The sequence below is a fragment of the Terrapene carolina genome, unplaced genomic scaffold (assembly GCF_002925995.2).
Source record: "Terrapene carolina triunguis isolate 2854851 unplaced genomic scaffold, T_m_triunguis-2.0 Scaffold35022, whole genome shotgun sequence".
Classification (NCBI taxonomy): domain Eukaryota; kingdom Metazoa; phylum Chordata; order Testudines; family Emydidae; genus Terrapene; species Terrapene triunguis.
The window spans coordinates 14,485,535-14,499,563 of record NW_020699373.1 but is presented as its reverse complement, the minus strand read 5'-3'; the positions used below and the strand labels follow the sequence as shown (position 1 = coordinate 14,499,563).

The window sequence follows — 14,029 nt, the reverse complement described above, 5'->3', positions numbered from 1 at the left end:
GGCGTTTTTGAAGTTTTACCCCAAATCAAATGGAACACTGAAAGCAACAAATCTTGGACCAAATGCAAGACATCCAAACTCAACAATTACCTTGTCATAACTGGACCCTCAGACCATCTTCTGCTCTCATTTACACCGGAGTAAATCTGGAGTAACTCTATGATTTCAAAGGGGTCACTCCCAATGCACACCAGTGTTCTCAGAGAGCAGCATCTGTTACAGTTGTGCATGCGGTGTAGAAAGATACAGAGAAATAAAAGGAAGGGTGTGTGGTGGCTTTTTGGAAAGGGGGCAGTTAGCAAGAAAGGCAACAGGAATGCGTTGGCAAAAACGACAGTGTTGATGTATTAACGGGAAAGACACAGGGTGTGAGCCGTCTCCCCAGGACATAAATGGACGTTTTGCCATGGACTTCGGTGGAAGGAAAATCAGGCCCAAATACTAACTGTGGTGTGGTCTTGACTCAGCTAATACATAGTTCATTGACGTGCTTCTCATGGTAGATGTGTATGTTTTATGTGCTATTTTGACAGCACGCTGTGGTGATGATTTCTCCCGGGGCTATTTAACAAGCTACATTCCCAGTCTATGCCTTGCTATACACCAGTTTTTTGCACATTGATATGTTCACCCAAGAATGGCAAAACTTCATTCATGAACCGACTGTGTAAAGTTATAGTGGGGGTCTGCGTTTGTGCGTAGAGCAAAAGGAAGAAGCTTAAAAATTATTCCCAGATCAGGGCTTTATCATTCAGACTTCTTTTATGTAAAATCAGTTTTCTGCAGAATTGTTATCTGTTCCCACTAGATCTTTTTCTATTATTTTACAACCATTCAATAGTGACCACAATAGTAACAACACCTAAAATTCATCAGAAGGTCTTGCTGCTCTTTACAAAGCAGGTCAGTATCATGATCCCTGTTTTACAGAAGGGGAAACCGAGGCACAGAGAGGGGAAATGACTCATCCGAGATCTCCCAGCAGGCCAGTGAGAGAGCCAGGAATAGAATCCGGGTCTGGGTCTCCTGAGTCGCAGCCCCACACACTAGGCACTTAATCACACGGCCTCCCCATATTTCTCTACTGAGCAGAAATAGCTGGTGAGATGTGCTCCCTAACGTAGGAACTGACTCCCTCCCTGCCTCTCCCGTCGGGCCCTGAAAGCTGCAGAATGGGAAGCAGCCCCGGGTGCTGAGTTCTAATCACTACATTCCCGGTGGTGGGGCCAAGCAGGCCAGTGCCTGCCAGCATTCTTTTCCCCCAATAACAAGCCAGGACTTTTGGAGCAGGGGCCCAATCTTGTCTTATTTAAGCCAGTGAGAGTTTTGCCACTGCCCTTAGTGTGGGAGCAGGACTGAGCTCCTCAAGTGAGATCCATCTGCACGAGAGGGAAGGGGAGGAAATAACACTTTGCACAAGGATTTTGAGTTGTCAGAAGGAATCAAGAGAATTCAGGGCCTTCTTACATGTAAATACCTTTATTTCTGGAGGGCTAGAGGATAATAAAGCAGCCGGTGAGCTTGCAGCTTACATGAGTGAAGCTAATAATTATGATTAATTAAACCTTATTGTCATGAATTTGCTCCTGCTGAGAAGTATCCGATGATTAATATGAATTGATATTATCAAGTATTGGTTGTATTAATTGAGGCTATTCCAAATTCTGAATTCTCTTCTATCCAGGTTCCTGTCCTTGGCTCATCGCCATAGTATCTGAGCACCTTCCAGTCGTGCATTAATCAATGTGACAAACACCTGCTAGGTGTTATTTGAAGGCACGTTGTACTAGAAGGCATTCAGCTGTCCTACGGCGATGAGCACGGGGTAAGAAACTGCATCGGCTAGACTGCCCAGCATGCAAGCCAGCTCCCCGGTGCAGCGCTGCCTTCACTGCAAGCAGCAGCGGGCTGGCTCCTTCGTACCTCCCTCCCTCCCAAGAAGCCGGGAGGCCAGGTGGAGTGGGGATAGGGCATGACTCCCCTCCGTTTATTCCACACGTGGGCTGTGCAGCCATTGTCTATAGTTACTTATGACACAAACCAGGAGCAAGAGCTCGTACTGAACAGCTTCCGACGGGGATCCAAAGTCAATGGATAGAGGGTTAAATTTTCAAAGCTCCTATGTGATTTAGAAGCCCAGGGCCCATTTTCAACCCCATTAGGCACCTGCCTGCATCTTTAGGTGTCGCAATACCTTTAAAAATCGGCCCCAAGTCACTTTTGAAAATGCTCCTAAGTCACGTAGGTGCTTTTGAAAATGTTACCCTGTATTAATGTTAATGTGCCGTGTGAACAAACATACGCATGTAGGAATGTAATGTGCATGAGCGTATATTATATCTGCCCTGCGTCTGCACTGTGGCGCTCTGCTCGTGTTGATGGTTTTCACTATTAAATTCTGTGCTTTGCCTTTTTAGAATTTGGGAATTGCTCTTTGCCGAGGGCTAGAGAAAAACAAATCCTGCATGTAATAGTTAAAACTAAACGGGGACTTTCACATCACCCGATGTATGTGCACCAGCCCCATGGCTCCTGTTCTGGAGCTGGGGTCGGAGACTGCTATGGACTATAGGTCCCATGCAGTGGAATGTCAGGCGATCATCCTAGGGCTGGGTAGTCTTCCCACAGGACTCTCAGACTCTCCCATAACTGGATGAACTGCTTTTAAAGAGACAGACCCAGCAAACCCAGTGACAACAGTAGTCCTTAACTACATGAGAAGTCCCCTGACTGCATTGGTACTTCCTCACATGAGCAAAGATGTGCAGGTTCAGACCTTACTGCCCCAACACAGCAGAGCGTTTACATATATGCTTAACTTTAATCCTGTGCTTGCGTCCCAGGGAGTGCACAGCTGAATAGGAACGGACTGCAGAATTGGGGCCCCGTGTCTTTGGAGTAGATTCCCGACTTATTACCATATGTAGGGTTTTTCTTACATGCAATTGCAAGTCCTGAACAGCAGGAAGGGGCTGTAAGGTAGCAAAAACGATTCTGCCCAATAAAACAAACCAATGCAAAAAGCTTGAACGCATTTCAAAGGGAGGTTCTGAGCCACAACTGCAGATGGATGAGAAAGGATGAGATTTCCACCAAATGGGGTGGCTTCCAAATCACGGAACAACTTTTGGACATGTAAACGGGATCACTCCGTGATATTATTGGTACGAGAAATACACTGGGGTGGTAGAGAAGGCAACAAAAGAGTGAAATGTGAAAACTGGATTAAAACATGCGAGAGGCCTAGTTAGGTTGTAATCTCTTTAGGGCAGGGAGTGTGTCTTGGTTATGTGTTTGTAGAGCACCCAGCACAACGAAGCCCTGACCCCGAAGGTCCAATAATTAAAAATAATAATCATGCTACCAATGAAGACAATGGCAAGACTCCCATGGATTTCAGTGGGAGTGGAGCTGCCCTTCGGTTATCTGAGGACACCAAGTATTAAGATTTTCTTTCAGCCCCTGGTTTCTGTTTTGTTTCTCAAACTAGTCTCTTTCTTGCCCAAATCTGTAAATCTCTCGGTATTACTGACTGCTGCTAGGATCCCATTCCAGTTAGGAAACTGCAGACAGCATTCAACATTTTGAATTGTCTACCCAGTCTTTGCACTTATTCCCGTGAATCTGTCACATAACATTTGATTAGGAGGTAAAGGGCCACCCATTATTTTTCATGTTATCATGTCAGAGATTATTAATACTACAGGGACAATTCCACAAGGGCATCCAGATTGGGATCCCCAAACAGACATACAAAATAATATGGCATCTCTGACCCTAGACACACATGGAAATTTAGAGTTAGCTGCATTCTGGGGATTTGGATGAAATTGCATGAAAACTATCTTGATTTTTAAAACCACACACACACACACAATGGATTCACAGCCCAACACAGTCTTTGAATTTAAATGTAAAGGGGTTTTCTGTCTACACCCTGTATCATCAACTATGAAGAACCCTCTAAGAAGAATACCGCAGGGGATGAAGGGCTGTTGCTTACCATCTAGAATGTTTAGGGGATTCGTATCCCTTCCATTAACACTTGTTACTGACTTTTGTCACTTTTCACAAGATGTTTCTCAACACTGTCATGGTGAACACTCGTTTTTCTCTTCGATGTGAGCTAGTATCTCATCCATCGTGCAAGAGAGGGTTGGTTTCCTAAACAGTTCTGGTTAAGATTCATTTAGGTGGAGCACTTTTTTTTTTAAAGTAATTATACTTTGTATAGGGCCCTAACCCAAGGCCCTAATCCAGGGCCCTAATCCTGTGCCCATGAGAGTCGATGGCAAAGCTCCCGTAGTGCAGGATCAGGCCCCATGGTAGTACCTTGCATGTGAGGTTCCTTAAAGTTCTTTAAAAATTTAATTAACTCACAAAACACCCCTCTGGGTGGGTAAATTTACCACTCATTTTACAGGTGGATAATTGAGGCATATAAAGGTTACAGACCAGATTCCATCAGCCTTACTCACGGTGAGTAGTACCTTACCCCACCGAACATGAATCTGGTCTAAGGGAATCCAGAAATGCTGACATCCTCTAACCACTAGACCTCACTCTTCCCACCCTCAGCTGAATCTGAATTCAAACCTTTTTTAGATCACCAGTAGTCCAGGTCACTGATGGTCTCCACCTTATCCCTAGGGAATGTTTATATGCTACCGAATCCAACCCTGCGAGCACTCTCGATTCGAATAAGCGTGGGACTTTCCCAGCAAAAGAACTGCAGGTCGGGATCGAGATGCAGCAGTGAGGCTGCGTGGGGATAGCAATTGTTCATAATATGCCACACACTCGCCTCGTGCTCAACCACTGGCGTTCATGGCTGCCCGAGTCATCCAGGAAACAAACACAAATCAGATTACTTGCAAATGACCCAAATGAGGAGATGCTGCAAATTCTAGCGGCGACAGCTGCTGACCAGTGCTGTCCAAATCTGTACCTGTTAATCGAGCTGACGCTGGGTACGGTGTCATTGTCACACACTCGCTCGGCTAGAAGCCTGTCCCTGATCTCCCAGGCAAACATGGTGGGATTTTGGCGTTTATACTCTGCAATTTTTTCGACGACTTTGGGTGTGGCGACCTTTGGTTTGGATCCTCCAATCACTCCAGGCTTAATGCTCCCAGTCTCATAGTACCTGGGAGAGAATCCAAGACAAAGCTTTAGTTACCAAGAGTTGACAGACAGGAAGATTGGAGATTTACAGTGCGCACTCTGCCCAATGCATCTCCAGTCTCTTCTAGGATACATCTGCCCTTTCGCTCACACTTCCTGGCTACGTAGTACATTATCTCCCCAATGGATTAATTTATAGTAATTGAAAACGGGCCCCAGTATAAAACATATATTTTTCCATAACAGCAAGACAATAGAAACAATGCAAGATTAAAGGACATGCTGAGTTCCTAAATTAACTGGAAATGTGTGTTATTAATCAGAGATAGGGGCAATAATAGAAACAAATCACATTCAGCACCATTATTTTTGTACTGAACTCTTTTGTAATAAATTACTGTTTAGAGGGAAATTCGCCTTCATTAATGTAAATGCCTTGTCATCACCTCACACCCACATGAAGGCCAGGTAAAGTAGTATCAGGACAAAGATTTGCAGAGTACACTGGAAGTAAGTATGCCAGTGTAACATTTTGTTGTGTTCTCTTTTCCTGGTTTCAATATCAAGTTCTTAAGGAGGAAACTAATATTTTCTCATCACTATTCTCAGAAGAAAGTAGAGTGGTTGGTTTCTTTAAATTCGTAAGGCCTGATACCATAATCCTTGCGCACAAATTGCTCTATGGACATCTGTGAGATTACTCCTGTGATTAAAAATTATTCCAATTAGACAGAGTGGTAGGATCAGGCCCTTTAACAGAATTGTATTAAAGACACTGTGACAGCTGCTCAGCTGGTGTAAATGGGACCAACTCCACTTCCTTCAGTGGAGCTGCAACAATTTATTCCAGCTGAGAACCTCTTTTTTTCTTTTTCTTGAAACAAAAGGTTGGAAAATACAGTAGAACCTCAGAGTTACGAACACCAGAGTTACAAACTGAGCAGTCAACCACACACCTCATTTGGAACTGGAAGTGCGCAGTCAGGCAAAAGCAGAGACAAAGAAAGCAAATACAATATTGTACTGTGTTAAACGTAAACTACTACAAAATAGAGGGAAATCAGCATTTTTCTTCTGCATAATAAATTTCAAAGCTGCATTAAGGCAATATTCAGTTGTAAACGTTTGAAAGAACCATAATGTTGTGTTCGCCATTATGAACATTTCAGAGTTACGAACAACCTCCATTCTCGACGTGTTCATAACTCGGAGGTTCTACTGCGGCGGTCCTCAAACTTCATTGCACTGCAATCTCCTTCGGACAACAAAAATTACCATACGACGCCAGGAGGGGGGACCGAAGCCTGAGCCCGCATGAGCCCTGCCGCCCTGGGTGGGAGTAGGGGCCAAAGCCCGAGCCCCACTGCCGCGGGCGGGGCCAAAGCCGAAGCTCTAGGGCTGCAGCCCCAGGCAGGGAGCCTGTAACCTGAGCCTTGCCACCCAGGCTTGAAGCCCTTGGGCTTCAGCTTCAGCCCCGGGCCCCAGCAAGTCTAACAGCCCTGGCAACCCCATTAAAACAGCGTTGCAACCCACTTTGGGGTCCCGACCCACAGTTTGAGAACTGCTGTTACTGTATTGCTCAAAGTGGGTGTCTTGTTCTGTCCACCGAGCACCAAGAGGAAATCTAAGGAAGAAAACAATCTCCCTAAATGCTAAGCCTAAAAGTTGTGCTGTAAGTGATGACACTGTTCTGGCTGTGTAAGTCAATGATGCCGTGCACTTTTTTATAGTTTGTAATTTTCTAAGAACAGATAAAAATAAGCCCAGAACTAACAGCAGAGAGACCGATAGTTTCTTCCCTATCAGACCTGATTCTAAAAGCCCTCTGTGCTTAGAGCTCCCATTTCTTTATGGGTTCTCCATACAGGGAGACCTTGCCTGGCTGTATCATCTTTATCAGCCTAAACTTGTTCATTGACCTTGGCACATCCCATATCTTTAGCAGGATCTTTATTAGAACCCACCCAATAAAAACATACGTTCACGTGATATATTTTCTCTGCAGCTACTTGACATCTGTGTTGTCTGCGGAAAAACGCATCTCCTAAAATCTCTCCGATGCAAAAGAGCATCAACATGTTATGGGACCGAAGTCTGTGTCTCAAGGACAGTTGCATTCATCAAATTTCTTCTGCATTACAGGTTTAATCGTCCTGCGGGCACTCTTTTTTCAGAGCCTAAAAAAATCCCTTTAATGGGAGTGACAAGATGATGTTTGCACCTGTTTTCACGTGAGTTTGGAACAAATGGTCTGTTCCACTTCTGTCTCCATGCCCTCATTTGAGTACTAGTAATGGAAGGTGATGAGCATCTGGGATGGATTAAATCTTTGGGCTGCCCTGAGTTGAGCCTAACAATGAACTTGGGGCAGGAAGGAAACACTTGCTCCCACCCCCTACCCTTTCCTCGGGTGAATGATGAAATAATGGCAAGAACATGTTTGCATGATACACCTAAAAAAATCATGCCTATGAAAAATGACCATTCAAACCAGACCTTGTAATCTTCACTGATGGCATCCCTCCGCTGAGTGAAAGCTCCGGAACGGGGCTCTGGTAAGCTTAGTGCTACATTACCAACCACTCACAATTTTCATGGGGCAAATAAAAAATGGCAGCATTTATAAAAATTCCTCTGTGTAACCAGTCTCTCTCTCAGACCCGCGTGTGTGAACGATCACTGGTTGTTGCCCCTTGCTTACTGTTGCCTCCAGCTCTGGACAATCTAGCCAACAGGAAAATAGCCAACTGACAAGCAGTTTGGTGATGCATTTTGGACTCTGCAGACAGACAGGCCCCTCTGTTGCTGGGTAACAGTTTTGCCTCATTGAAGGACGTTGGCATAGAAGGTAAGGGCCTGATCTGAACCCCATTAAAATCAATGGAAAGATTCCAATGACTTTAAAGGGCATAAAACCAGGCCCTCATAGAGTCAGCCCCAGAATAACTTAATCCCAATTTCCCTGTAAAGCTGGGATAACCAAAGGGCAACCTGCAGGCCAACTAACCCTATAGAATTCTCCAGGGCACTCTTCCCGCCTGGTTAGTCTCATCTTTAACCTGGGGCGTGGCCCACAGAGACTACAGCTCCCACAGTGCAATTCTCCCTCTCAATCTGGCCACAACCCCACACTAAAGACAGGGCAGCTGCAATCTGCTTGATTTTATGCAAATTAGATCCTGCCCTTGAGCTCCAGGCAGGCTGCCAATTCTCCCCTCAAATGGGCGCAGGGCAGACGCCCCCGTTGTAATGCTCCGTGAGCGAGCAGCTAGTCGGCCTCCTTCTGCCGCCATCCAGATCCTCGCCCCAAAGCCTCACATTTATTTCCTTGAACGTTTCGTGTTTTTTCCAACGTTTGACTAAAACCAAGCGGATTCAAAAACTTTCAGTTCCAGAATCTGGGATCAAAGGTTTTTGCGTGGAGCCTTCGTATTTTTTCCCCACAGACGGCAGCTCCAATTACAGTGACATTTTACCCACCGTAATTATTAGTTATGAAAATAATGAGCTATGAAATTCCAATTTATTGTTGACAACTTAAATGACAAAACTCCAGAGCTGCTCTCTGAGCTCCATAATGCAAATATATCTAATGACAAATCTATTCAAATCTGAAACAGTAAAGTGGTTGGACTTTTCCTCGGTAGGCAAATGAGTTGCCTATTTATTAGCTTTGCACTGATACTAATAGAAATGGTTTGTAAATCTGCTAGAGTGGTAGGGTGTCACAAATAGGACCAGCACTCAGAACAGATTCAAAGATCAAACAGAATGGAGCAGCTTGTGGTAGGCAGGAAAGTCCCACACAAGAAAAGTCTCTCTCTCAGAAAGAGTAAAGATATCAGAGCTTACATGTCCTTTCACTTACACCAGTGTAAAATCAGGGGTAACTTTGTTGATTTCCAATGGAATTACACTGGAATAAAACGTGGCATGTGAGAGAAGAACCAGGTCCACTGGATTTCTGGGACCTTCTGTGCATATGACTGGTTCCTATGGCATTAGAGCAGCAATCTGAATAGGACTGAGGAGAAGATTCTCCAGTAGAGACAATGGGTCTCATGGAATAAGGGTGAAAGAATCCTTAGCTTTGCCAGATTCATTTCATTTTGAGTACTGCATTTGTCCACGTGGGACTGCTGCTGCAGTTATTTCAGGGGGAAGAGTCTATGTACACTGCTAGACAAATGTTTGCTCTAACAATCTTTATAACTACAGTCTGACCAATAAAACAGATCAATTAAAATTGAGGGGGGAAAGTGAAGGTCAGAATATGACTAATGCCAGTGGAATGCAAACAATGAAGTTAATTCAATTGTTAATGCTCAATAAACATTTTAAAAACTTGTCTGAGTTATAGAGAGAAAATAGAAGGTAATAGAAAAGTATGGCAGCTAAAAGTTCCCAAGATACATGCGTTCCAGTTCATTTAAAACCAGTGATATGTGATATTCAGATTTGTGCACAAGGAGTTAAAATGCAGTGGTGACTTTCCTGAATCTAAATCAAGTTCAAAACCAAATTCTGACATGATCGAATTTTTTGAATTTACTATTGCTATACTACTTTGAGCATCTCCAATCAGAACAGATGGCTACTCTCAAAGTATCAAAATTAAGAGAGTTAATGATTACTTATGGTACTTTGTGTTCTAATTAGGAATATATCTTATCACAAGAATAAAACAAGCCTTAAAATGAAATTATTGTGACAAATTTCAAAAGAGGCCATGTAAATGAGTGTGCTGACTGACAACTGCTCTTGGTGGCTTTAGGTAGTGAAATTATGGGCTAAAAATAGAGTGTGCTTTAGAAAACAAAAGGGGTAGCTTTCACTGCCAGATTCATAACTTCTGGTTTTTCCATTTTACTGCAGAGGACGCACAGATTTGTCAATTTGTTCAGTACACACAGGTGCAGGAAATTTAGACCACATGTGCCATCCCTCCCCTTCATTTCTTTAGTTATTTGCAAGAATTTTTTGGTGAAGTAAATAAACAAACATAAATAAATCGCTTTCACTTCCCAGGTCAGACATCTTAAATTGTGACTGACTGATCCTATACCATTTCCTGCCATTCCTAGGTCATTTCTATCAGTCTCCGTTTGACTTGTTTCTTGTTTCATCATCTTTGATCCAGTGTTTGATATTTTCCTTTACAGAAACAAAGTTACCTGCCAAGAATTTTGCTGACACAACCATGGCTGACCCGTAGCTGCCTGGAGATGTCACACGGCCTGACCCCTTGGTGGGCAAGTTCCACAATCCTTTGCCGGACAACATCAGGGAGTGGACGACCATTCACAAAAACACCCCCTAACTGATTCACTCCTCCATGTCCTGAAACACATGGGAAAAAAAACAAGCAGAAAAAAAAACATCTTTGTGATAGTTGGAAGACACTTCTCTACTGCAATCTTGCTTAGCCACAGATTCCTCCTTCACAATGATCACCTCACTCCTCAACAAGAGTTTAAACATTTTCAAATTACTGATCATCACTTACTGCCAAGGCAGGAAGAATTGTAAAAGTTGAAACCTAATTCTGTTCTCATAGCAATTTCACACCAATGTAACCCCACTGGCTTCAATGGAGTTCCTCCTGATTTAAGTGACATCAAAATCAGGCCCCTAGTTCGTAAAACAGCATTTCAAACTACATTTTTAGGCCCAGACCAACAGTACTCAGGCAATATCTCCCCTTGAAACTAATGGGAGATGTTGCCTGAGTAAGAAGTGCCTGGGTAAGCCCTGTAGCTGCATGGTAAAAAGGTGACTTTTAGTCTCCCTACAAATATGAGGCTGTGTTCAAATAAGACTTGGACCATTTTCCTTATAAATTTAGTTTCATTCAGTCAGAAAGGGGTTGCACTGAATTTAATGATCGTTTACTTTCCCCCCCTCCAAATGACTGCTTAATGCTTAATTTAATCAAAAGGGGGGGAAATATGGAATGGCTTTTGCTGTTCTAATTTACAACGCCCTCTGCAGACATTATAGTCCCACAAATGAAATGTGAATGCTTAGCCCACACCTATATATTATTCTTTTTCTAGCAGATTTGCACTGTTCACCTTTAGCAAGGTGAATCATATATCTGATGTGAAATGGGACTCAGCTAGATGAGTAGCAGCTAAACTGTGTAAAACCAATGAACATGTAATAATCCCATGTAGCAAGTGACGAAATATAATTAGTCCTCAAGTTGTTAATCATTCAAACTACTTATATCACAGAGGGCTGGCAAAACTGAAAACAAATAATAGCATGGACATCCCTGTTGCCAAAACTGGAACAAAAAAGTAATAAGAAAAATCTCTATTTACAGGAAACTTGGACTATACAGAATAAGCTGACAGGTCAAATGCCTCGATGCTTAAAAAAAACAATTGTATAAACTATTTTTATTTAAGTCCTGTCATTTCCCCATTGATAAACTACTATCAAACTTTATAAACACCTTCTACAACTGTCAGAACACATAATGAAGCCACGTAAAATATTTGATTACTAAAGCCAGTTTAAGCCTACACAGAGCAGCCAGTCACTGAAGTTCCTTGTCAATTTCAGAAGTGAATCTTTTTTTCAGCACACCAGATCTTAGTGGAAGCTCCAGGTTCAAAGTGTTTCTGCTCCAAAAATAACTTTATTCAGAGCATATCAAGAGAAGTCTGAAGATAACCTTGTGCTGCATTTTCCAGAGTGAACCATCCCATCGTTTTAGGTTTACAGAGCCTATCCGTTTTGAGTCTGAAATTCTTTTAAGGCCAGAAAAATAATGTCCCTATTGCTTTTAATACCAAAAAATAGAGGTTCAACGCCACTTAACTGAAACAAACTAGCCTCAGGTTCCTTAGCAATTTCAATGATATTCAATTATTAACATCGTATTTAATAAAAAAGGCAAAGCTCTATAGCTTTTCATCTAGAAAAGCAATTCAAAGTAGAAGAAAAGAAAATCTTGATATTGAAAGCTAGGACTTTGTTTTGGGAAGCGTTTTAATTTTGTAATGATTCCCTCCAAATATTACAAGTTCGGTGTTTTGTAGGCATCGAGCTCTCCTTAATGCCCTAGAACAATTTACCCTCTAGATGGCAAATTAAACAAAGGACCCCTCTGCTTTCTGCTCCAAGTTCGAACGCACTCACTCTTCGCGGCCAGCCAGGCTCGCTCGGCAGCCGCCGCAGAAGCGGTGGGTCACCAGCTCTCCCCCCACTTCAGCAGGGACAGGGGTTCAGCTCCCTACATGTCCTGACAGCTCTCCTCGGCGAAAGTGAAACCCCGATCGACTTGAACTTCCCTATCAACTTCGGTGCCCTGTAGTGAGGCCAAACGGGAAACCGTCCGCATGTCCCCCAAACAGCCCAACATCCGCACCTGCATGAGTTTCCCGGGGTTAGTTTCAAGTGTAAACGTGATCATTAAAATACAGGCGGGGAAACGTAATGCCTTGATATTTGTAGTCAATAAATATGGGATGAAACCATTCTGTGACTTCAACTAGGTCATTCTCTAAAGGGAGTTATATTCCTGGGGGGGGGAAACAACCACCCCGTGCATAACAAAGATCTCTCTGCGGGTGAATAGCCCCAAATTGTTGCTGGGTCAGACAGCCCCCAGTCTGGCTATGGGGGAATTAAAATGCTTTCGAGTCACAACAGAAATGCACTGCACCGGGTGGCGCTCCCCAGCAAGCCGGACTTTCCCTCCGAGAGAATAGCTGCTAAATAATAAAGATGTAGCGATAAATCATCAAGCAATAGTCAGTGGTTTTATTAAAACATATAGAACGCTGGCAACCCATGGGGAGATCGTCTCCACGTGCCATCGCTTTGTGCTGGGGAAGAGATTTCTGAACCTGGGCAGGGTTTGATCCTGCTGGATTTCTAACAAAGGGAAGCTGCGCTATGCTAATGACCCGGCAAATTAGCCACCAGTTTGAAAATCTCGGGATTCTCCGTACAGCTCTCAAATTCTGCGGGTCTCCTGGAGGCCAATGAACACCCCGACCCCACCAGCTCACTCACTGCTTGCTCGCCTCTCCTCGAGAAATACAACCACTCTGGCTCTGATGCGAAGTCTTACTAGCCAGAGAAGGAGCCATCCCCACTTGGCTATCCAGGCGATGGAGACCAGTGATATTAACCAGCCCAGGCTCTGAGATTACCCTGCCTGTTCAGCTAGGGTCACTCTGCTGAGCAAATTGCTCAGCCTGTGTGAATTGTGCTCCCTGCCTTCGTGTGCTGGAGCAGGAGAGGTTAAATTACGTTAAAATAATCTGCAGCAGGGGTAAAAGAGCCTTTTACGGGCAGTTAACGGGCCTTCGGGTTTGTACCATTCATCTTCGGGCCGGAGACATGTATGGGCTGGGAAAGGAATAGCTAGTTCAAATGAAAGGAAAACGATCCATCCGTGGGGATGCCTTCTCCTCTTCCACTGTATTTGTCCCCATTATCGCCCGCTCCTCTGGCTAGCAGATGGAAGTTCTCACTGAAGGGAGGCAAAGAAAAATGCTTGAAAAAAATCAGATCTTCTTTACTGCCGCCAATCAACCTGCAGAGTACAGGGTACAGGCCACAGCGAGGGCCAACTCTGGGAGTTTGGCAGGGCCACAGTAACTAGTCCCTACCCTGTGAAAAATACACGTTATTAAATAACTAGGTCGTCTGTGTTTTCCGGGGGGGTTACACGAGAGAACTGCACTATGCCAGGCATTATAAAAGTACAAAACATCTAAGTCTGGGGCAAGTGTGTAGCACTCTATACTACTGTGCCTATTACTGAGAAATTTTAAAGCAATTTTAACTATGGAGAATATATATACTATATATTTATGTATTGTGTGTATGGTTAGGTGAATATAATATAATATAATATAATATAATATAATATAATATAATATAA

General features: G+C 43.5%; 1 protein-coding gene across 1 annotated transcript in view; it reads right to left on the bottom strand.

The window, feature by feature from the left end:
- Positions 1–14,029, bottom strand: part of LOC112111158 (paired box protein Pax-5) — a 219,176-nt gene that overhangs the window by 201,094 nt on the left and 4,053 nt on the right. The window contains exons 2-3 of the mRNA XM_024206462.1: positions 10,299–10,464; positions 4,949–5,146 (exon numbers count right to left, since the gene is read on the bottom strand). Coding sequence (XP_024062230.1) covers positions 4,949–5,146; positions 10,299–10,464 — 364 coding nt within the window. The remainder of the gene's footprint in view (positions 1–4,948; positions 5,147–10,298; positions 10,465–14,029) is intronic.